General features: G+C 39.7%; 1 protein-coding gene across 1 annotated transcript in view; it reads right to left on the bottom strand.

Annotated features, from left to right (window-relative positions):
* Nucleotides 1–273: 273 nt before the first annotated feature.
* The window catches only part of LOC122797690 (squalene monooxygenase-like), a 748,040-nt gene continuing 721,884 nt past the window's right edge, over nucleotides 274–26,429 (bottom strand). Inside the window, exon 8 of the mRNA XM_044066225.1 lies at nucleotides 274–550. Within this exon, the coding sequence (XP_043922160.1) occupies nucleotides 358–550 (193 nt within the window). The 3' untranslated portion in view covers nucleotides 274–357. The remainder of the gene's footprint in view (nucleotides 551–26,429) is intronic.

The raw sequence follows: 26,429 nt of genomic DNA, 5'->3' as shown, positions 1-26,429 counted from the left end.
TTCCTAATGGAATCAAAACATTTGCTTTTCTTAAGATCTAGCATCTTGGTTTCAGTGATGAGCACTTTCCAGAGCTCTGTGCTCAATAAGAGACATATCAACAAATTGTTTTGGTCATGAGCACTTTCCAAGGTAATATGTTCAATGTGATGTGTATCAGCAAATTGTTTTGAACAAGTGTCATGCTCTTATTTTGTCAGCTGTTATCAACTCCCTCAAGAAAACTAGTTAACAAACATGAATTCTAATTTTATAGAGTTTCTTCCACATAGATTTAGTATTAAGAATTTTATTTTCAGAACATTGGCTACCATAGTATCATACAAAATGCTGGTTATAATCTTTAGTTGACAAAAATTAATTATTGTGCTGCTTTATTTCTGAATAGATGAGAGGAACTGAAGCTGCCATTGACTTGTAAAGCACAGCAATACTCCTACAGACACCACGTGGTTTGGTGTACCATAGCTCTGACTTGATGGAAAGGTACATTGCATATAGTACAACGGCGGAATTAACCTTAAACAGTGCAAGTGGCTTTGATGCTAACCTGGAAAAATAAAATAGAGAAAAGAAAAAAAGTTTCAATTCAAATAGTCTTTTCTCAGCTGTCATAAGTTCACATACTTGATCATTATATAATCATATGTAAATATTTGCCAGTATTCTCTAAGAATTAAATTCCTAGCTATTGAAACACAGTTTTTTATTTTATAAATGATTTTACATTTTTGTGGAGTTCATACGATTCCAAAAGATTAGCTCTCAGTCTAAAGGACTTTCTCCAGTGTAAGGCCTAACTGTAACAGCAGGCTTACACCAGGTCTGGATTCCAAAAGACATGCTCTTGGTGTGAATGACTTATGCCAGATTAACTCCATGACCTTAGTCTATATGCCAGGCTTTCTCCTAATTATAACCAAGTACTACAATTACTGAATCCCACCTAAAGATTTTCAACCTTTTACACTCCAAGTGGTGTGTTCATGTATCTTGTGAACAGCTGTCATGGTGCCTCTGTACAAGAGTTGTACTAGCACAGACCCCAGTAACTGTCATCCTAATAGCTTCACCAATCTCATCTATAAAATCATGGACTATATCTTCCTCAATCTCATAAGTAACAACATTGGTGGCCTATAATCTTAACCCTAAGCAATTTAGCTTTGTGAAAAATAGAGCTTGTTTCTTTAATCTGGTTGATTTCTTTGAAAATGTAATGGGTGTAATGACAATCTTTTCTGTACTGCTTATCTGGAACTTGCTTAAGTTTTCAATACAATTCTCCATCAATAAACTCACAATTTAAACTTAAACTCCTGCTCATTAGTAGGTTGCAACCTGGGTCTGTTCAAGCACACTGAGTAGGAGTTGATGGTACCTTTTCACCTAACATACAAATTGCTAGTGTTGTCACTCAGGACATTGTCCTGGGTGCCCTCTTCTTCAGCGTATGCCTTTTTACTGTAGAAACAGATGTCAAAGGTCTGTGGTTAAAGGTTTTGCAGGTGACTGCAAACTAAGTGCTACTGTTGATTTCAGAGTGGACACTTGCATCTCCAAAGAGAGGCTGTCAAAAATCAACATTATGTGGACCAATTATATTCTTAGTTAACTGCATTCTGTTATTTATTCTTTCTTTTCCAAATTGCTCAAGAGGTAGTTGAAAAGGGGTCAACAAACAAACATAAACAAATACCAAAGTATAGTGCTGTTGTGTTTGGGAAATAAGTCTGTTTTAATGATTACTACATAAACTGGACTCCTCAAAATATCAACACTCTCATTGGTGGTCTAGTTACCTGCATCAGCATTGAGCAGTGCTTTGATCATCATGTATAAGCTATAATTAGGAAATATTTCGACCTTGTGTAATTCATTAACAAAGAAATATTCTCTGGGTTCAAGGATGTCATACTCCCCCTCTATTCTTCCCCCATTAGGCCAATTATAAAATGCACCACACTGTTTATGCATATGCCAAATAATTTGGCCAACTAGAATTGCTGCAACATTTTGTAACCAACAAAAAATAATATATATATATATATATATATATATATATATATATATATATATAGGAACCTTACAAAATCCTGATAGTTCAAAATACTGAAAACTCAAAATACTGAATCTCTTAATACTGAAAACACACAGGATACCAGCACTTACTATATTCCAACACAAGTACAGACAGAAACAAATGAAAGACAAACCATATTACTCTTCTTCAAGTATAAGCGGGGGGGCAAGCCCCCCCCTACACCCCCTGTTACTTAAATATATCAACTCTGAGATTGCACTTAGTGTAGTGAAGTGTAATCTCTGAGTTGATATATTTAAGTATTGGGGGGTACAGCCCTCCACATGGGTGGTGTTGGGGGGCTTGCACCCCTGCTTATAGTTGAAGGGTAATATGTTTCTGTATGTACTTGTGCTGGAATATAGTAAGTGTTGGTATCCTGCATGTTTTCAGTATTATGAGCTTCTGTATTTTGAGTTTTCAGTATTTTGAACTTTCAGGATTTTTGTCTCAAGGTTTTGGGCTTCAGGAACTTGGGCTTTCAGGATTTTGTAGCATTCCTATATATGTGTCCACTTCAAAATACTGACTTTCAAAATCCCTAAACTCAAAATACTGAGACCAAAATCTCTAAAGCTCAAAATACTGAAAACACACGGGATATCAACACTTATTATATCCCAGCGCAAGTACATACTAACACAAATAAAACACAAACCATATTACTCTTTTCCTAATATAAGCAGGGGGGACAACTACCCTGCACTCCCCCACCCCCTGCTACTTAAATATATCAACTCCGAGATTGCACTTTAGTGTAGTGAAGTACAATCTTGGAGTTGATATATATTTAAGTAGCAGGGGTTGTGGGGGCATAGCCCACCACAGGCAGGGTGCAGGGGGGCTTGCCCCTCTGCCTATACTTGCAGAATAGTAATATGTTTCTGTATGTAGTTTTGCTGCAATATAGATGTGTTGCTGTACTGTGTTTTTTTTTTTTTGATATTTTGTGTTTCAGTATTTTGAGTTTTCAGTATTTTGAGCTTTAGAGATTTTGGTCTATATACATATATAGCAAAGGGCTAAGTTCCTTTAGCTACCTGGATAGACTAAAAATCATATTGCTGTTCTTTATCTTGTACTTGTTTTTTCACACATGAATCTACAAAACAAGCACAGGCAAAACATACGCATAAATACACAAAAACATATTCGGAGGCACTAGGTACCAATCTGAAAAAGAAACAGTGCCCTCCAAAGCAGACAAGCAAGCAACCTGCACTCCCAAACACAAGCCAGAAAACACATAATTCACCTCAGCAGTGTGCCTCACAACAGCCCTTAAGGCAAAACACCATACCTAACATGCTAGTAATAGGATACTCTATAGTAAGGCACACGGATGTTCCACTCACCAGGCTGAAGAAGGAGAAGGTTACTGTCAGCTGCCTGTCGGGTGCTTGGATCCGCCACATAACGCAGGCACTTAGGTCACTCCAGAACAAGTACAAGTATGACGCTGTCATTGTACATGTTGGTGTGAATGATCTAAGACATACCTCCCTGGACTACATGAAAAGAGACATTGAGGAGCTCTCTGATCATGTAGCCCAAGCTGGTATGACCCTGACCTTGAGTAGCATACTACCTTCACCTAGAATGATACCACAATACAAAGACAAAATGATCAATTTCAACAATTGGCTAAGCTTCTGGTGTCATTCTAAGGGGATCCAGTGTCGGTCTGCCTGGGATGACATGACAGACAATCCTCGCTGCTTTGCCAGAGATGGGTTGCACCTGTCACCCCTAGGTTTTCGAATACTGGCCAAGGCTCTTGCCGTCCCCATAGTGCCTTTTTTAGGCAAGACTCAAAGGACAAACCAACCACCGTAACCAGCACAGGTAACCAAAAACTAAGGGTAATGCTACTCAACGCCAGAAGTCTCAACCTCAAAATGCACACACTCGAGGCTCTCCTCAGCATGGAGAAAATCGATTTTTGTGCAGTGACGGAAACCTGGTTCAAGGCTCAAACGAGCACCCCAGCACTGCCAGGTTACAATTCATATCATACCTTGCGGCCTCAGTTACCAGATCGCAGTACAAAGGACAGAGGTGTATCCATATTCATCAAGGATACCCATATCTCCAGGTTAGTAGCGCAGCATGATGCCCAAGAGATCATCCAGGCACAACTATCAGCGGGGCAAAACCACATTTCAAGTCGTAGCCGGTTATAGATCGCCCACCATGTCCCAAGATGCTCACTCCTCATTCCTTGAGACATTGGAAAATATAAAGGTCCTACCCAACACCATAATTTTGGGTGATTTCAACTACCCTAGTATAGACTGGGTGAACTACCAATGTTCCAACTCCTATGCTCAGCGATTCATAGAATTTATAAATTCAAATGCCCTTGAACAACTAGTATGTTCCCCCACTAGAGGGGACAACATATTGGATTTAATCATCACAAATATGGGCACCCATTGTACCACACCCATTATCACTCCCTCTTTGGTCAGATCCGACCACAAACTGATAACCCCGGACATCCTCACCCCTTCACCTCCCCCAGTCAAAGAAACTATAGTCAAAAACCTTTCCAAAGCAAATTTCAAACTACTTGCATCTGAAGTGGAAAGCTTCACTATTCCCTTGCAGAAGGATAATGATATCCAGGATGTGGAATCCTACACCAAGGCACTCTATATGCATCTTCAGGATTGCATGGACTGTGCTATCCCAAATAAGAAACCAGTCTGGTGGACCCCAGCCATAAGCAAACTTTACAATAAAAGGAGGAGAAATCTCAAGTAGAAAAATCATCCCTGATCAGCATTAGTAAGAAATTGAGGGTGCTCATCAAGTCAACTAAAGCTAATTTTGAAAAGAAAGTTGCCAAGGATGCCAAGGATCACCATAAGACCTTCTATGGCTACGCCAAAAACCTAAATGGCAATGCTCAGGTCTGTTCTGAGCTATTACAAAATGGAACAAAATACACTGACTTTTCTGACATTGCCAACATCTTGGCTGACAAGTTCAGTGCAGATTCCCCCCCCCCCCCCCCCCCACCACCACCTACAAGGCCTATTACCATTCCAGGGGATTGTGTAAGTCCAATTATTACTGATACATTGGTTAACAGGGCTCTATCTAAAGCTAAAAACACTGCCTCCATGAGACCAGATGGTGTCCCAGGCTGTGTCATACACAAGCTCCAAAAGGAATTAACCCCGCATCTTAATACCCTGTTCAGTCTCAGCCTCTCCACAGGATATGTGCCCATAGAATGGCGCATGGCAATGGTGGTCCCGCTACACAAGGGTGGGGCCACAACTAATCCTGGGAACTGCCATCCAATAAGCCTGACCAGTCTGATCTGTAAGGCTATGGAGCAAATCATTATGGAACTCATAAATGGAGAGATTGGGAATCTCCAGTCGCTGGACTCCACACAGTTCGGCTTCGTCAAGGGCAGATCATGCCTCCTGAACCTGGTGGATTTCTTTGAGACAGTTACTCAGGCTATAGATAAGGGAAAGGAGGTACGCATGGCTTACCTTGACCTTGATAAAGCATGTGACACCATTCCCCATTCAGGTATTATTGATAAGCTCATCAGCCTGGGCCTTACGTCACAAGATGGATCACAAAATGGCTCTCAGACAGATCCCATAAAGTAAGAGTAGCGGGATCTATGTCCGAATCCAGACCAATAATGAGTGGTGTGCCTCAGGGCTCTGTCCTGGGGCCCCTCCTGTTTGGCATATACTTCTCAGAAGTATAGGCAAACATGGAAGGGTTGTGGCTGACTAAGTTTGTGGACGACCGCAAACTGGGTGCTATAATAGAGTCTCCGGCCGACATGGAGATCCTTCAGAAGGACCTAAATGAGACTGATGCATGGTGTCAAAGCCATGGTCTCAAGCTAAATACAAAAAAAAAGTGTAGTAATCCCCTTTGGAAAAAAACAGAGTATCCACAAACTACAACATAGGAGGTAATCCCCTGAAATCTGAAGAAGAAATAAGGGATCTAGGGACCCAAGTAGATAGTCGGCTTTCCTTTGATAACCATGTTGCCAGAGTGGTTAGAAAATCCTTCTGTGTGACCAATCTAATCACGAAAGGGTTCGCATCAAGATCTAAGGATGTAATGGTGCCCCTCTACTCTTCCCTCATCAGACCCATTATTGAGTACAATGCATCAATTGGAATGTACCTGGTTAGACATCTCCAGCAGCTGGAGAGACCACAGAGGTACCTAACCAAGAGGATTACTGGCCTCAAACAGTTGCCCTATGCAGCACAATTGAAAAAGCTAAGACTGTTCTCTGTTGCATACCGCTTTCTCAGAGGCAATCTCTGTCTAATGCACTGAGCCATGTCCAACCCAGAATAGTTGACCATGCTCCATCTTAGCAAAACCAAATCTACTTGAGCTACACGCTCTAGGGATATAAACCTCAGCACAACAATGAATAGAACATGCTGGAGGGATAGATTCCCTTCACAGAGACTTCCCTTACTATGGAACAGGGTCCCAATCTACATAAGACAGAGCCCCTCACTATCACTCTTCAAGAGGAACCTTGATGAGTGGATTGGTAACACCGTGGATCACATCAACAGCACTACTAGATAGGGGCCAAGGGTACTAGCTGCTAGTACAAGGGTCTAGGGAACTACTAAAGGGGCGGTGAATACCGCACAACATGGCTGGGCTAATATATGCCTTCGGGCAGATAGCCCAGTACCAACATATGAGCCTATAATAGTAATATCTACTTTGTCTTCTGAGCTGTGAAAGATCTTTCCCTATTAGACCTCATCTACCTCAGAAATACCCTCCAAACTCACTGGGTTGTATGGTTAGTCTCTTTCTGATCATGTAGATCACCTGCTTAGTAAGATACTATAAACCCATGAAACTATACAGCCTGATTACCAGATGCATTTCTGAGATATGTCTTATGGGCTGTTTCTCATATTTTGTTGCCTTATAAGTTGACTGGGCCTCATTTTTAGGCACAACTGAAGCAGATGGCACCTTGATCTCATTTTTAAAAAAGGGATGAGGTGTTGGAATAAGAAGGGCGATAGTCTGCTGCTTAATGTTTTACTGAAGATAAGAACATATACTTGTTTCCATCTGTTTCACCTCTGTTTCACCTCCAAACTATATTATTTTCTGAGAAACAGAGAGTTTTATTTGAAGACATGTTTAAACTACGGTAATATCAAAAACTTTTCTTCCAGGAGGAGGTAGTGGTCATCATAGCTCTCAACCTTCCATCTCCAGTATGGTAAAAATTACTTCTATTACTAAAGAACAAATGGAGAAAATGTGGAACACTTACAAATAACTTCAGCTTGGAAGGTCACAAGATTTGTTATTTTATACTTACAAAGAGTTCCTTTGATGAATTAATATAATTCATTGTTATTTATTATGGATATCAGTTAAAAGTTCTTAATGCTATATATGGGATCAACTCTTTCAATATAGAAAAGTAAAGAATATAGGCATCTTAAGACACAAAATGAAAACTGTTCTGCATAATGAGGTACACTAGAGAGATATGGTGGTCATACATTAGGTACAAGCAAAATGAGCCACAAACCAGCTTGCCTGTTCTTTCTCATGCATACAATATTACTAGGCACATAATTAAGCATCTCAACAATCATTGTGAGCATCTAGATGAATACACAAGTATTATATGGCCTCAAAACCTACCTGTGTTGTGTTAAGTCCCATACAGTTGATTATGATATGGTAGATTTAACAGCAGGCCTATCAAAGAAGGCTGTGTTTTTGGGGCATTCAGCCATTTGACATGGAAGACAAGGTCATACGTATTGAAAATTGATAAACTTCATCTTTTCTACCATTAAGAGTTCTATATCACTATGTCCATATTAACTACCTTGGATTCATATTGATTCATCAAAGGCAGTTTCACAGAATGCAAAAAAAAAATTGAAAGCAGTTCACCAAGACTGCCTTCAGCAAACATTAAAAAGATTTATTTTTTGCAGTGGGGCAACACATTTCTGTTATGCTTAAAGTTGCATCTGAGTTTCCTTTAAGCCAAACTATCCATCACCTTGTTTTCTTTCTTGAACCTAAACATGAGGGAAAAGGATACTCCATACCTTAAATGTCTACAAACAACTCAGGTACTATCTTGACAGAACTAAATCTTTCAGATCTTTAGATCAATTATTCATTTCTTTTGAAGATAAGAAGGGACAACCTTTGTCAAAATAGACTATTTCCAAATAGTTGTCTAAGCCTTTTATCTTTTGTAATACTCACCATAAAAAAACTATTCCAGGCAGAGTCAAGGCTTACTCTACCAGGGCTGTGGCTTCATCTATGGCTTTTTGGAAAGGGTTAGAGTCTAGAAGTATTCTAGAAGTTGGTACTTGGTTCTCTGTACATACTTTTACAAAGCACTATAACCTTGATTCCTTCTCTTGGTCCATGTCAAACTTTGCTAGGACCATTCTCCATGGGCTCTTGAACTCTTCTCCTTCCACCTCCCAAATTTAGCAAACTAAAGTAATCTACCCATATAGCTAAGGCTATTGCAGGGGTGAGCTACATAATCAACATAGTACAGCTGGATAAGTAAACTTACCATAATAGTAGATGTTAGAAAGACCACTGCTACAGTAGCTGCTCCCTCCCTTCCTCCCTCCATCCCCCTTGATTTTTGATGTGTTTATGCCAGGGTGTGGGCATTTATTTTTTGTTTTTCCTGGCAATGTTCAGCAATGTTCTTATGGGCTCAGCCTCCCTATCTCTGTTGTCAGGAAAACTCAGAAGGGTTTGGCACCCAAAATTGTCTTTTAATCAGCTCAGCTTAAGCTTCCTGACAGCTTGGGTGCATGGAAGGTGACCTGAGGCTCTGGAAGCTGGGCGGCTTCATCATATGCACACACACACACACACACACACACACACACACACACACACTTGTCACACTGATCATTACGGCAGTAGCCTTAGCTATAGGTCATTGTGAATGAAAAGATTTTTTGGGATAAACACCTACATAGAAAAAATGTCCTGTTTTAAAAAATGGAAATGTATAGAGCATCCAAGCCTTCTTTTGGGAAAACTTCTTCAGACAGGATGGTGTGCATTTGTCTAGATCAGGGAAGAGAATTTTTGTAGCAGATATTTTGCAATATTTGACAAACACTAGCCAGGATTTTTGCCAGGTCAAAAATGTAACAGTTCACGGATGACAACATTTGGTGCATCTCTGATGGTTGTTAATGCTAGGAGCATTAATTATAAAGTGTTTTTATTAGAAAATTTGCTACATTCCCACAAGATTGATGTTGTTATAGTTTGTGAAACATGGTTAAAGAACAATGACTGGAAACCAGTTCTGTCAGGGTATAAATGTTTTTACTGTAACAGACATTCTAACAAAAAATCAGGTGGAGGTGTTATGATAGGCATTAAAGATAGCTATGAGTCTTGTGATTATTACATGTTCAATGATAATACCAATACTATAGAGTGTGTAACTGTGACAACCCTGGAACATATAATAATTGTTGGAGTGTACAGACCACCAAAGTCAAGTGCAGATGACCTAGAGGAATTCATACATTTCTTCCATGAAACATAGGGGGGAAGAATAATATTAGCTGGGGACTTGAATTTACCAGAAACAGACTGGAATAATATTGACTCAACAACGTTAGTAAAGAAATTATTCACAGTGTATATTCAGGAACAACAAGTGCTTCAGATTGTAAAAAAAAAACTACCAGAGGATGGAATATACTAGATATTGTTTGTGTTCCTAAAGAAATTACTGTAACTTCAAGTCAAGTTTTACCACCATTGATGTGCAGTGATCATGGGGTCATAAAGGTTAATTTGTTGCTAGATAATTCTGCCAAACTGAAATCTAAGTCAATGCACAGAAGGTTAATTACAGATTATAGGGAAGCAAAAAAGTTGCGATATAAAACTAACTGGAGTGAGGTGTTCAGTGGAAAAATTGCAGATGGAATGTGGAAAGTTTTGAAAGAGAAATTGTTTGAGTGCAAAAAGTCAAAAAATGTTTAACATTAGGATCTAAGCATGCAACATCAGGGGGTATATTTCCATAAGAACAAGATACCTGATTAAGGTGAAAGACAAAAAATATAAGAAATGGAAGAGAGGTCGAACTACAACTTTGAAAACTGAAATAAACAAGCTGGACAAACAGATTAAGCATAGTGTTAGACAAGATCAAGAAAAATTTGAAGAACATTTATATAAAGATATTGAGCATAATAGGAAACCTTTTTATAGATACATAACATGTGGAAGGAGTAAAGATACACAAATTGATAAACTGTGTGCAGATTCTAAAATTTATTCTCAGACACAATAGATTATGAATATATTTACAACATCTTATGCAAAACGGTTTGGCTCCACAAAAGGGGTGGTAAGTTGTCCTAGTGACATCCAGGTAACCCCAGATACTGGAATCAAATTAGATTATATTGAAAAAGAACTGTGCAAAATGGATCCAAACAAAGTGCAGGGAGGAGACGGAATAAGTAACAATAAGCAAGAACTTACGCTGCCATTGCATCTATTATTCACTAGGTCATATAAATATGGGGGGATTACTCAAGATTGGAGACATGCACTTATTAAACCTATCTTTAAGGGAAAGGGGAGTAGGACAAACCCCGAATCATATAGACCCTTAAGTCTACTTTCATGTTATGGAAAAATAATGGAGAAGGTAATACTGGATAAGTTCTTGTCAGAACTGGATAGGTTGGGACTTGAAACCATATATCAGCATGCATATGTTGAAAATAGATCTATTACCACCTGTAACATGATGTTCTATAACAATATAATAACAGCTATGAATTAAAAATTGTGCTGTGATGTGATTTATATAGATTTAACTTCAGCATTTGATAGGGTCATGCACAAAACACTGATCAATAAATTAGTACAACTAGATATGGATGCACTGTTGATAAGATGGATAGCTGCATGGCTTACAAATAAGACATGGCAAGTATCACACACCAACTGGACATGTGAAATCCTTGGTTACAGTCAAGGTGTCCCACAGGGCTCTGTACTAGGCCCTTACTTGTTTAGAGTGTATCTTTCAGACCTTACTTTTTCATCTGAGGTGTTCTACAGTCTATATGCTGACGACCTGAAATTGGGTAAACTGATTACAAGTGTTACAGATAAGGCATGTCTGCAAAATAATTTGACTAAATTGACCATTTGGGCACAGGAGAATAATATGTTGATAAATACATCAAAAACTAAGCATATGAGATTTGGGAGACATAAACTGAAAGGTAAATATTTAATACAGCACACAGTGATTGAAACTGTAGACTCATTTAAGGACCTGGGTATATGGGTAGATTCAGCTATGAGTTTTTCTAATCATATCAACCAATTGGCTAATGATAGTTATAGAACTATAGCTTGTATAAAAATATTTATAAAGACTAGGAAATCAAACATAATGACGTTATTGTTTGTTAGTTGCATTAGACCCAAACTTGAGTATGGAATAACAATAAGGAAACCCTATAAGAAAACAAGCATGAATAAACTGGAAAGAGTACAACAGAAATATGCTAAGGGCATCCATGGATGTGAAAATCTAAGTTATTATGAAAGACTAAAATATCTGAACTTGTACAGTGTCTCTTATAGATATTTAAGAGGAGATCTTATTCACGTATATAAGGCATTTACGGACAACTACCTCTGGGAGTATTTGGGGTTATCAAAAAGTACTAGAGATTCATCAGATAACCTATGTAGAAAATTCTGTAGGAATGAGACGTGTACTAACTGGTTCTCTGACAGAGTAGCTGATGCTTGGAACAGACTACCAAATTACATTAAAGCAGGTACTAGTTTAGATAATTTTAAGAACAGCCCGGACATTTATTATGGGAACAAGTGTTTTGGCATATTGGCAAGCTAGAAGGGCTTCAATGCCAGTGTCTGAAGCATTTGTATGTATGTATGTATGTATATGAGTTAAATCCTGCTAAGGATATGACAGCAGGCCAACTTTCAAAACTTCAGGACACTTTCCACACATCCAAACTCCAGTGAAATGCCTTGAAGTTCTTTACATTTACAGAAACTGCCTTTGACAAGATGACATACTCCTGACCTTCTCTCTTCACTGTTAAACTGACTAATTCTTTCTGTTGTTGTTTATTTTCCTTCCATATTTATCTCTGTTGTTATGTTCATTCTTCTCATTACACTTGCTTTATTGACAAACTCATTGATTTATTTAAAATTTCAGTAAGCCATTCTTTCCACTACCTGTGCGCTACTTGCCACTTGATGAAAATAAACCTTCAGCTAAATATTTAAAAGATACTTCTTTTTCTATTCACTATATTTTAGATATTGGCCTGTATGCTTACATTATAAAAACACTCACTAAAACCCTCATTTCATCTGGTAACATATGTTCTGACCTGCACTACATCTCTTCCTCGCCATCAAAATAATTTGTCATTCATAAAATAAAGAGCTTTATGACCATAGCAATCGCACCTGGATAGTTGCCGTGACCTGAAACTGCTGCATCATAACTCCAACCGTGTTTCTGGAAAGCTTAAACACTTTCATGCCTTCGTGGCTTTTTTAAATTTTAGATATGTTCTGCATAACACAAACTTGGTTAAACAACACAATGCAACAAAGGTAGTTTCACACAAGTGACACATATTCAGGGCTGATCACCGCCACAAACTGCGAGGAGAACTATACTTTTTGTTAAAGCTGAATTTGATTTCTCCCCAGTCAGTCTACATCTTAGTGCTGGCAAAATCACCAAGGTTTCCTGTAGCTTATATCTCTCATGAATTTTCCTCCAAATTAGTCAGTGACAGATTACACAGGCTCACAGTGGAGTTGAAATGATTGTTACTATGGCTCTCCATGTGAACTGTGTCACATATATAGTTATGCAAGTCTATTCCATACTATATCTTTAAAGGTAAACTGTACCCTACAAATAGCATTTTGTTTTCCCATATTGTACTTCCTTTCCTGCAATATGATCCTTGCTTTGCCACATATTATAAAAACTATGACCTAGCTGTTTATTTCCCTCCATGGCATTTCTGTCCTATTTACTTTATTCAGTGCAGACTAAGTTGGGTATGAATGAAATCTCAATGACACTTTCTCTAGCTCATGCCAATGTGCCTGCCTGCATCGAGATTAGAGTAAAAGAAAAAAACACAGTAATAAATAATAAAGGAAAATTGTAAAGACTCCTTGGATTATCAGAGATATTAGTGTGGCACAAAACATCAACATAAGATAAAAACCCATTTTTATCAATTCATGGCATAGTGGTCCTTTATGTGGGAATTACAGTTAATGGGTATAGTGTATCGTGTGTCCATATGCACTTGACAGTTGTGATGAACGTATATCACACCTACCAGTTCTTGACTATTTCAACTATGAATCGACTTATCTGTGTACATATATGATATGGTATAACACTTAAAGGAGCTCTAGTATTGTTTACAGTTCAATCTAGCTGCTGCATTTTTGTTTTGCTTCAAAGTGGATCTGTAGAAGCTGCTTTTTGTCCCTTTTCTCTGTTTTTAGTTTATGAATGCCACTATAGCATTATCTTCATGTCTAGTTTAAGGACACTCATTATTTCTCATTGTGGCTGGAAAGTTCACACTGCAGATGGCAGAAAGTCCAGTTTTGTTTTGTCATATTTTAATTATAACTGTCATGATTCCATTTCTGTTTCTCATTTTCATACTGCTATTAAACAAATATCACTTTATGGAATGTTGGTTAGCATGGAGTTTTGGGTGGTGGCGGATTTGAGGGGTAAAAGTGGACTGTATGACAGGCGAGTAAAAGGAAAATAAATGCCAGTACTGCACTACAGACCATTCAGCATCTGCTGATCACTTCTCCTAACTCCTTGCACCTGGGACAGCGGACTCCTCACATCCACTCTAGCTCTGCTTCTTTGTGAATATAAGGGAAACAAATTATGGGCAAGAATGCAGCAACTTATGTTTGGTATAGTAAAGTGGGGAAAAACACTTGTGATTAGATGGATGTATCAACATGTACAGAGAATGAGGAAGCCATTATTGCTAGAGGAAGGGAAAATAGCTACATGTAGTAAGATGGGCAATGCTAAAACCAGGTCATAGGTTCATAGGTTTATACTAGGCTATCTGCCCTAAGGCATTTATAAGCCTAGCCCAAATTTTTGTGGCTTACGCCACCCCTTATATGAAAAAATACTGTGCCCATTAGTTTGTTGTGCCTCTGTCCAGCAGTGACACAGAGATGATTCCTGGGGTAAACCTACGATCTCCCATCCACAGGTCTAGATTTCTCTTGAACAGAGTCAGCGAGGTGCTCTGCCTCACATGGACCAGGATTTTATTCCACAGCATAGGGAGTCTCTGAGTGATAAATCTATCCCTCCAGCACATCCTATTTATATCTGTGCTAAGGTTTAAGTCGCTTGCTCTAGTGGTTTTGGTGGATTTGGATTTTTTGAGGTGGAGCATGTCCATTAATTCCGGGTTGGACATGGCCTTGTATGTCAGGCACATGTCACCTCTGAGCAGACGGTATGCGACTGAATAGAGCTGGAGTTTCTTCAATCTGGCAGCATATGACAGATTTTGGAGTCCCTTTATCCTTTTGGTGAGGAACTTTTGGGGTCTCTCCAATTGCTGCAGATGTCGGGTGAGATACATCCCGAATGGGGCATTGTACTTTCGATCATTGGTCTGATAAGTGAAGAGTACAGGGAACAATGACCTCACTAGATATGGATGTGAATCCCTTCATGATCAGGTGGGCAATGTAGAAGGTCTTTCTAACCACTTTAGCAACGTGAGTGTCAAAAGATAGGCCACTGTCAACCTGGGTCCCCAGGTCCCTGATAACCTCTTCTGTGCTTAGTGGATTGCCACCTATATGGTAGCTTGGGGTTACCTTGTTTTTCCTGAAGGGTATGACTATACATTTTTGGCGTTTAACTTCAGGCCATGGCTCTGGCACCAGCTATCTGTTTCCGTGAGTCCCTTCTGAAGGATATCCGTGTCCGATGCACTTTCCACTATGGCCCAGTTTGCAGTCGTCTGCAAACTTTGTCAGCCAAAGTCCTCCCATGTTGGCCTGTACTTCTGAGAAGTAGATGCCAAACAATAGGGGCCAAGGACCAGCCCTGTGGGACACCACTTGTGACCGGCTTGGAGTCTGACATAGCGCCAGCAACTCTAACCCTGTGGGTTCTGTCCTTAAGCCAGTTTGCAACCCATCTTGTGACATATGGGTTTACATTTAAGCTGGTAAGTTTTTCTACAATACCCGAGTGGGGTATTGTGTCGAAAGCCTTTGCAAGGTCAAGGTAGGCTGTATGGACTGCCTTTCCTCATCAATGGCCTTGGTGACTGTTTCAAGAAGTCGACCAAGTTCAAAAGGCATGATCTTCCCTTGACAAAGCCAAACTGGGTCGGGTCCAATGTCTGCAAGTCCCCTATATCTTTGTTTATGAGCTCCATTATGATCCTCTCCATAGCTTTGCAGACTAGACTTGTTAAGCTTATGGGGCGGTAATTACCAGGGTCCGTGAGGCGCCGCCTTTGTGGAGTGGGACCACAGTTGCCGTGACGCCACTCCTTGGGCACGTATCCTGTGGTAAGGCTGAGATTAAACAGCTGCCTTATGTGCGGGTTTAATTCCTCATTTAGCTCGTGTAGCACACAGCCGGGGACACCATCCGGTCCCATTGATGCTGTGTTTTTAGCTTTAGAGAGAGCAGCTTTCACCTGCGCATTTGAGATGTCCGGGAGGCTACACTCGGCTGGGATAGTTATCTCTCCTTTACGCGGGGACAGGGGTGAAGTTTGCACTGAACCTGTCTGCCCGTATGTTGGCAATGTCTGTGGGTTCAGTGATTTTTGTATCATTTTGGACTAATTCTGAGCATATCTGGGAGTTTCCACCCAGGTTCCTAACATAGCTGAAAAAGGCCTTATGATTGTCCTTTGAATCCATGGCAATTTTTCTCTCAAAATTGGCCTTAGTTGATTTTATGAGTGCTCGTATTTTTTACTAATAATGATCAGGGTGACTTCCCTTTTATGGATTTTGTTCTATCATGTAATAGCTTTCTCCTCTTATTGTAAAGTTTGTTAATGGCTGGGGTCCACCAGACTGGACGTTTGCCCTTTGTGGAAAGAGACTTGGTTTTATTTGGGATTGCCTGATCCATGCAGTCCTGGAGGTATTCATAGAAGGCATTTGTAAGGGCTTCCGCAGCTTGGGTTGTGGTTTCCACTGGCTCAGGGGCCTTGAAGGATACCACACCAGTCTTGAGTAGTGTGAAGTTTGCTTTAGAGAAGTTCTTCACTATGGTCTTTTTTGTTTGGGGTGGGGGCGGGATGTGGATTTCCAGTGAGATTAGTTTATGATCATATCTCACCAATGAGGGATATACTTCCGGTGTGGAGCATTTTGTCCCCATGTTTGTGACAATGAGATCTAGTATATTTTCTCCTCTCGAGGGAACAGTGTCTAGCTGTTCCATGGCATTTGAATTTATGAACTCCAGGAACCGTTGGGCTAGAAAGTTAGGGCTTGAGTAATGTTCCCAGTCTATATTCGGGTAGTTGAAGTCACCCAATATGATGGTGTTTGGAGATACATTTATACCCTCCAGTGTCTTCAGGAAGGCTGTGTGGGGTTCCTGAGTTTGAGAGGGTGGCCTGTAGCATGCTACAATTTGTAGAGCAGTTTTGCCTATGGTTAGTTGCACCTGGATGGTTTCCGAAGCTTATGCGTTGCCACCAACCTGGAGGTGTGGGTATCCTTTATGAATATGGATACACCCTCCTTTTGTGGTGTGGTCCGGGTTTTGGGGCGGAACGCATGATATGAGGTAAAACCTAATAGTGCCAGGGTGCTCTCAGGAGCCTTGAACCAGGTTTCAGTTACAGCACAGACATCGATGTTCTCCATACTGAGAAGGGCCTCGAGTGCGTGCATTTTGAGATTTAGACTTCTGGCATTGAGCAGCATTACCCTCAGTTTCTTCCCATTTTTGTTTTCTAGGGTGGTAGGTTTAGAATTTGAGCCTTGCCTAAAAAGGCACTATGGGGTGGCAAGAGCCTTAGCCAATATCCGGAATCCCAGGGTGACAGGTGCAAGCCGTCCCTTGCAAAGCAGCATGGCTTGTCAAGCATGTCATCCCAGGCAGACAGACACTGGATCCCCTTTGAATGACACCAGACATTAAGCCAATTGTTAAAGCTGATCATCTTGTCTCTATATTGTGGCATCATTCTTGGTGAAGGAAGGATACTGCTCAGGGTTAGGGTCATACCTGCCTGGGCTACATAATCAGAGAGCTCCTCTATGTCTCTTTTCATGTAGTCCAGGGAGGTACGTCTCAGGTCGTTCACACCAGCATGGACAATGACTGTGTCATATTTGTACTTTCCGTGGAGTGACCCGAGTGCTTGTGTTATGTGGCGGATTCTAGCCCGATAGGCAGCTTACTGTGACCCTCTCCTTGTTCAGCCTGGTGAGTGGGACGTCAGTGTGTCTGACTATGGAGTCACCTATGACAAGTATGTTTGGTGTTGTATTTGGCCTTAAGGGCTGTGACTGCTTTGCACACTGCTTTTGTGGTTTATGTGTTGCTTGTGGGGTGTCTTGAGGTAGCAGTTGTTTGGGTGTCTGCTTTGGAGGCCTCTGCTGTTTAGGTAAATTTTACTCAGAGCCTCGAGTATGTCTTTGTGTGTTTATGTGTTTGATTCAGTGGAGTGGTAGCATTATGTGAGGCTGGTTTTGTGGTGTGTATAGTTGCCTTCTCCTCCTGTCTGGTCTTGCCAGTCCTGAGTTGAGAGAGCTCAGCCTCCAGTTTGGCTAAATAGCTGCATCTCTCGCAAGTATTTGTGTTATGTGGGAGGAGGAGAGGGTTGTCTGTGTACATGAGGCAGTTATAACATTGCCTCAAGATTCCCAGATTCACCAGCTGGACCGAAGAGGAGATTGACAACTGACCTTTGGACATGCTAGAATAATATTGGGAAATCCTTAATTGAAAACAAGGGCCAGTGGGGAGTGAGGGTGTAGTGCTTTTAATTTTTAGTGCTGACTTATATAATTGCTTTAGTGAGCAAGTGCCAGGTAACTTGAGTGCAATGTGTTACAAGTAACTAAATGCAAAACGACAAACAGTAACTTTCTTTCAAGTGAAACAAGGAAATAAGTACAGTAAGCAATGCAGATATCACTAGTGATCCACAGAAGCTGAGAAGTTGCGTATTAGGTGGAATTAGCTTCCAGGAAATAACAAGCAAACAAACAACAAGCATATAAACAAAGCTAGATTCAGCAGGCCTGGATCTAGTCTATGCTAGAGCAAACAAGGTGTACCAATTTCAGTAAGATACAGTTCAAATATTCAGGCACTATAAACCTTTAACCAGAAATTCCCAGCTCAGAAGGGCAGAGTCCAGCCTCTTCTCCCACAAGAGTGCAGACCACGAACCTTCTTAATGTAAAATAACTGGCCTGAAGCCCAAGTGCCTAAACCAGAACTAATACACTTGGACACTGGGCTCTCAATCAGCAGTTCCCAACTTAGAAGGATGAAAGCTACCTGTCCTGCCACCACAGTGCTTGCCACAAACCTTCCTAATGTAAAACAACTGGTCTGAAGCCCAAGTGCTTAATCCAAAAGACTTGAATGATAGCTACACTTTAATCAAGTTACAACCAAGCAGTAATAAATACCATTGAATACTTTAGAGAATGTCTGGATTAGTGCTCAAGTTACACAAACAAAGCTAGATCCAGCAGGCCCGAATCCAGTCTATGCCACAGCAAACAAGGCACCAACTTCAGTAAGAAACAGTTCAGATATGCATGCACTATAAGCCTTTAACCAGAAATTCCCAGCTCAGTAGGGCAGAGTCCAGCCTCTCCTCCCACAAGAGTGCAGACCACGAACCCTCTTAATGTAAAATAACTGGCTTGAAAGCCCAAGTGCTTAAACCAGAATTAATACACTTTTAGAATAACAGACACTGAGCCCTCAATCAGCAGTTCTCAACCTAGAAGGATGTAAGCTACCTGTTCTGCCACAACAGTGCAGACCACAAACCCTCTCAGTGCAAAACAACTAACTGGTCCGAAGCCCAAGTGTTTAAACCAAAAGGCTTAGAATGAGTTACACCAAGCAGTAATAAATACAATTGAGTATTTTTAAGATGATGCAAAAGTAAAATGAAGTAGGTAGAAACACAAGTACAGTAAAAGCAGATGAAATTTTTTTTTTCTGAACAAGTGCTGAGATCAAAGAAACAGATTTGAGTGCTGAAACTAGAAAACTGGCTAGTTATAAGAAAAAAACAAGCTAGAAGGCTTCCCTCAAACACAGAAGGGCTTGGGGGCTCAGAAGCCTGCAAATAGTCTATACCACTTAACAAGAAAGGCAGGAAATAAGCTTAATTTTTTTTTCTATTTCCCAGATGCTCTCTTTGTACACAGTAGGAGTGCCTGAAATCAGAATATGATCTCACTGCACTCAGTTGAGTGAGCAAATGAGATGGGCCCAGAGGCAGGCTGAGGGGCGGGCAGTTTCAATGCCACTAAGATTAACACCAAAACAAAAACCGGGTGGGTGGGAATAACTGAAGAGCAGAATAACTTCAGTTAAATATTCCTTCAACACTCCTTCATACACAGTTTAAATCAAATTAAATACTGTATTTTTTTTAAAAAGTGCAGATAAAGGTACTTAAATTCTCTTATACGTCCAGTTGAATATAACCAAGTTCTTAGCTGGCAAAAGCTGAGGTTTTAAAGCAGGAATTATTTTACATGCACCAGTTAAATATGCAAGGACAGGAAATCAAAGAATGTGGCTACCCCCACACCTGTAATTACTAGCAAATAACAAAATTCAGCCAACACTAGCTTCAGTTCAAGTTACTGAAGAGCAGAATAACTTCAGTTAAATATTCCTTCAACACTCCTTCATACACAGTTTAAATCAAATTAAATACTGTATTTTTTTTAAAAAAGTGCAGATAAAGGTACTTAAATTCTCTTATACGTCCAGTTGAATATAACCAAGTTCTTAGCTGGCAAAAGCTGAGGTTTTAAAGCAGGAATTATTTCACATGCACCAGTTAAATATGCAAGGACAGGAAATCAAAGAATGTGGCTACCCCCACACCTGTAATTACTAGCAAATAATAAAATTCAACCAACACTAGCTTCAGTTCAAGTTACTGAAGAGCAGAATAACTTCAGTTAAATATTCCTTCAACACTCCTTCATACACAGTTTAAATCAAATTAAATACTGTATTTTATTTAAAAAAAGTGCAGATAAAGGTACTTAGATTCTCTTATACGTCCAGTTGAATATAACCAAGTTCTTAGCTGGCAAAAGCTGAGGTTTTAAAGCAGGAATTATTTCACATGCACCAGTTAAATATGCAAGGACAGGAAATCAAAGAATGTGGCTACCCCCACACCTGTAATTACTAGCAAATAACAAAATTCAGCCAACACTAGCTTCAGTTCAAGTTACTGAAGAGCAGAATAACTTCAGTTAAATATTCCTTCAACACTCCTTCATACACAGTTTAAATCAAATTAAATACTGTATTTTTTTAAAAAAGTGCAGATAAAGGTACTTAAATTCTCTTATACATCCAGTTGAATATAACCAAGTTCTTAGCTGGCAAAAGCTGAGGTTTTAAAGCAGGAATTATTTCACATGTACCAGTTAAATATGCAAGGACAGGAAATCAAAGAATGTGGCTACCCCCACACCTGTAATTACTAGCAAATAACAAAATTCAGCCAACACTAGCTTCAGTTCAAGTTACTGAAGAGCAGAATAACTTCAGTTAAATATTCCTTCAACACTCCTTCATACACAGTTTAAATCAAATTAAATACTGTATTTTTTTTTTAAAAAAAGTGCAGATAAAGGTACTTAAATTCTCTTATACGTCCAGTTGAATATGACCAAGTTCTTAGCTGGGCTTAAAGTATAGTTCTCCTCGCAGTTTGTGGCGGTGATCAGCCCTGAATATGTGGCACTTGTGTGAAACTACCTTTGTTGCATTGTGTTGTTTAACCAAGTTTGTGTTATGCAGAACATATCTAAAATTTAAAAAAGCCACGAAGGCATGAAAGTGTTTAAGCTTTCCAGCTAAGAACTTGGTCATGTAAGGTGGATGAGCAGAATGACACTGGAACAAAGTTTATAGCATTTTACTGACCAGCTATGATATGTATGTGTGTATGTATGTATGCATGTATGTATGTATTATTATATGATTATTATTATTATTATTATTATTATTATTATTATTATTATTATTATTATTATTATTATTATTATTATTATTGTTATCTCTGTCAAGCAGCACACTGGCAGCCAGATGAAGCAAAGCAGGAAGCAAATGATGATGTATAATACTACCTGTAGTGATGTTTTAATGGAAGGGCATTTAATAGAATAGGAGGAAATGGGATCACAACAAGCAACATAGGCAGATTCCAGAATGCCATCACAGAAGCCCATGACTTATAGAGTGTTGACTGTAACTAAGAATTGGAAAGAAAAGAGGAAATTCTAAGCGGAAAGCAGTCAGAAATTAAATAAAAAGGTCACATGGTATCAGAGTATGAGCAAGCAGCAGGACAAAGATGAACTAGTACAGAGGAGAGAACAGCAAGGATGAAATAATTGTCAGGCTTAGTGATAGAAGCAGAAGTCCTGCAGATGGCTTTAAAACATAACAAAGATATTAGCACTGTAGCAAGACTAGCACTGAATCACCTATTAAGTTACACAGTTAAGACATTACAATGGCAGCAGTATGCAAAACAATGGGAGATTAAAAACAAGCTGTAACTCTATGCAGGTTACATAATGCAGGACAGCAAGTTCTGAGATGTGCAATGTAATACTTGATCATCTGTGCTCATTCCCCTGGTTAAATGTCTCTGCATAGTTAAATATGTAGGGGGACAGCTATATATATATGACTGGAAGAAACAAGGTGAGAGGTGAGAGGGGAAAGGGATTCAATGCACTGTAATCAGTGTTTCTGTGTGAGATTCATGGGGACATGTAAATATATGCTATACAGTGGTTTTAGCCTAGCAAATGCAAGATCAAATATGAACGACTGTGGTGTGCCTTCCATGTCAGTGGGAGTTAGTCTGCACTGGTGCAGTGCTGAGAGAACCATGAGTACACAAATGTGCCAGGTAAGAAAATCAAATGTGAATGGAAGGGAAACATAGCAGTTGTGAGCAAGAATTCAGCAACTTATAAGATGTAGAACACTTAAGATGTCAAATCTCAGTTGTGACTAAATGAATGCACTAACTAGCACAGAGAATAATAAAATCAGTGTTGTTGGGGTGGGGGTGGGGTGTAGCTGCTTAACTGGCTAGCTGCAAGTAATACGACAGGTAATGATAAAACTGCAACACTTTGGGTGCAGGAATAGTACGTCACTGGAACAAAGTTTATAGCACTGTACTGAGCAGCTATGACATGTACAATGTATTCTATTATTATAATCCACATTGTGAAAGATACTGGCAACCAGCATAAGCTATGCAGGAGGCATATGTTGATGTGTGGTACTACCTGTGTAGCTACCTTGATGGACAGGCATTTAACACAGCTGGTTTGCACTCACTGGTGCATAGCCAGTACTTTGGTCCACAACCTACTTCACACTGGAAATATGAATTCTGAATCATGAGCAGTGCAGCCCAGAGCCACTATGAGGTACAATGTGCATACATGTACAGACAGCATGCCTGAGCCCTTGAGAGTGGTATATCAGTGGCAAGTAGTCTAATCTAGCTGTGCATATCATCACCAATGCATGTCATTGAAACAGAGCATTTCACAAACATACATGGAACCTAGACTCATCTGAATACATTCCTCACAAACTGCTAGATACATGTGGCTTAAATGGATGTGCTGCCATTTTAAATGCCAAACAACTCATGGGAAGAAAATAAGCAGGAGAAGCAGCACCATGAAGCCATTTTGAGATACGTTTCTGGTAGAAGAATATCATACTTTAAACAAAGCACATCCCCAAGGAGGTACACATTTGTTATAGTCATAAAAAAGTAACATTAATAATTTACCTTATATGCCTTCAGTCAGGAACAACACTTCAGGATGTGCAAACAAAAATGTTATTCTTACTGCGCTGGGAGACAATCTTCATAGCCGATGTTAAAATAGTCTCTCTGAAGAGAGACAGACTACATCTTTTATACATTTTCCTATCAAAACTGGTCATGTAGTTTTATTATGTTATGATGATTCTAGCTAATACAAAACTTTGCAAATGTCCTCATCCCCCGTGATTTTCACCTCAGACTTTACATGAACACCTTTCTATACATGAGCCACCTGCTTCCAAGGGGTCTTGTTTCTGACCTTGGATGTTTCATACTTTCCCTAGCAACAACACACTCCTAGGCTGGAGTTGTCTGCTTAACAAATTCCTTTTGTAGTAACTAACATGCCTCGACGTCATGCAACATGTACTTTTTTCTTATTGCATATTAAAAGAATGCAGTTAAGATACAGTAATTTTTGCTTATGAAGCTGTATTTTTCCTAGCCCTGCATACAAATTATATTTGTTTTTTAACAATCATATTATAGCAACATTAATAAACTGAAATTAGTATACATTTTAATAATTAATCTTGTCCCATAACATATTGTTCTATAATATTGTGGGAAGATGTACATATAATCCCTTGTCTTGGAACAGGGTTTAAGTACATAGAGCAATATACATTATAGTTGCCTGCAGCTTGTGCCTGCATATACCCCCTAAGTAAAATATGTAGCTCTACCTCTGTAATGTATCTATGGGAATGTAACTTACTATCTAAACAGCCTATTTCTACACTGAACTGAATATCATAAACAGATGTGTTGTGTGTATATGCTGTGAGGACCCTTGTAGTAAGCCTTCATGGGTATAATTCCAGCATTACAGACCATATGTCCATTGTCGTCTGCAGCCCCTTCTAATACTGTCTCTGAAATTTGTCCTTCCCCTGCATATCCTCACTGGCTTCTGCATGGCAGTCTGTTCTTATCAATGGTTTGGGGTACCTTTGGAACACTCCACCGCCCATATCAGAGCATATTGGTGGCTTTTACTCTACTCTTATCTCTGTCCAGACCTGTAATTTTGAGTATACCTGCAACAATCCACTGTCAGCAATTTTTAACCTGTTTTTCCAAATAGTCACTGGCCTATATCTACACTTTTTGTTTCTATAGGTATTATCATGTCCTCAAGAGAGGATGTATGTCAGAGGCTGGACAACTTCAGCTATGAATAGGTAATACGCACCAACTGCTGCATAATGACATCTGGGAGACATTGGCCTATGACATCAATATTGTCAGTGGGCAGAACTGTATAACACAACATCAGATATGTGTCCCTAACATGATCAGATGAGCCAGTAAGAAGGCACATAGCAAAGTGGCAGAGAGGTCAGACTCTGTCAGGGGCTACCTCCCAAATCAAGCATAACTGAAGAGGATAAGATCATGTTGTCTCTGCATGGAGATGATGAAGGCATTGGTATCATACCTGCAGGAGTGGACACATGTTCAGAAAGTGCAAATGGCCAATCTCCAAATGTCAGAGGGAGATACACCAGGTTAGTAAGTATTCTGAATATGTAAAAATAGTAAGGCACATACAAGATGTAGGCAGGCCACCCACCACTGCATATTTTCTGTCATTAAGTCAGGTGTGTAGGCACACAGCAATGGCAGCTGACGGTATATATCTGTTTTATACCTGCATGCTCCATATCTATACAAACGTTGCATGCACAGCACAGGGCCTCGTAGCATGAGCATCAAAGTTAATTTGTTCTGGCTTGCACTATATAGTCAGAGGAGAATAAAGGCTGAGTCAGGACAACAGGCAGGTGACAGTACCAATGCAATGAGGTTGAGGCACAGAATGAGTCAGTCAGTTGACAAACAAAGGCACTGTTTGTCTCCCTCATGTGTGGCACTCCACTGAGTGTTCAGGGTGAAGGAATGGTCTCACCCACATCTAACCTACAGACTCTACATCATTGTCATCATGACTCACTCATGAATGAGAGCACTGGAACTGCTACCTTTGTACTGGCAGCAGCAGAGACACACAGTGCATCTGATGTGAGTATACACACTGCAAGGCAATCTAGTAGAGGAGGTTCTGACACTATCACATGTTATAGCTGACCCCTGGTATGTGAGTGGCACATTATCCACCTGAGCTGCTGAAAAGAGCAGAGGGAAGTTCTACAATACCCTGGCCAAATTTCCCCTAATAGCATAAATACCCCAAGGGTCTCCTCTTAAAAGATGTTACTAGCCTAGTGGGAATAACCTGATCAACAAAAGATATGTAAATTAAAAGTTTTATTAAATTAAATTCACGTATCTGTGCTCATTTCAAAAGTAAAGAAAAAAATAAAAGCACACTGACAGCTTTAGTGGTCTTTACATTAATTGAGGGGAAAAAGCTCATTGCTACAGTCCACACAGGGACCACTAATGTACTTAAATTCTGAAGTCCTGGAAATGAACTTTATATGAAACAACTTCTCATTTAAATTGTAGCAAACTGCTGGCGACATTCCACACATAGTGCTCTAAAGCACTACATTTCTGAAGTCCTGGAAATGGACTTTTCTTACACACACACACACACACACACACACACACACACATATATATATATATATATATATATATATATATATATATATATATATATATTTCCATTTAAACTGTAGCACAAGTAGCTTGCTATAATCAGCATACAGAGTGATTTTCGCACCAACCAGCAGACCAGCCATCAGCTAAGGAGTTATTTCTCAACTTAAATATGAACTTCTCATTCCAAGAAAAAAAACATACTCTGCAGATAATCTCTAACAGCATCTGCCAATTTATCACAGACTCACCTCTCTGTGCATCACTGTATTATCCTTAAAAAAGCCAAGTGGCTACCTGTAAAACAAAGATCCAACCTACTGTTAGGATCCCAACTCCACAACCTTTAAGATACTCAATGCAAATGCACATGTTCATGCCATCCTTGCCTCTCAGGGCCATATATTGGGTAAAACTGAATTATATTGGCTAGGCTTGTAGAGAACCTTAAGCAGTTAGTCTAGTAATCTCCTATGACCGTATGAACTTCTCCATCTCCAGACATTAACTGCCCTTGCAGCTAGACTTCATGA

The sequence above is a fragment of the Protopterus annectens genome, chromosome 3.part1 (assembly GCF_019279795.1).
Source record: "Protopterus annectens isolate FY-2018-M chromosome 3.part1, PAN1.0, whole genome shotgun sequence".
Lineage (NCBI taxonomy): Eukaryota > Metazoa > Chordata > Ceratodontiformes > Protopteridae > Protopterus > Protopterus annectens.
Note: the sequence above shows the minus strand (reverse complement) of the source record. Positions and strands in the feature narration are given on the sequence as shown.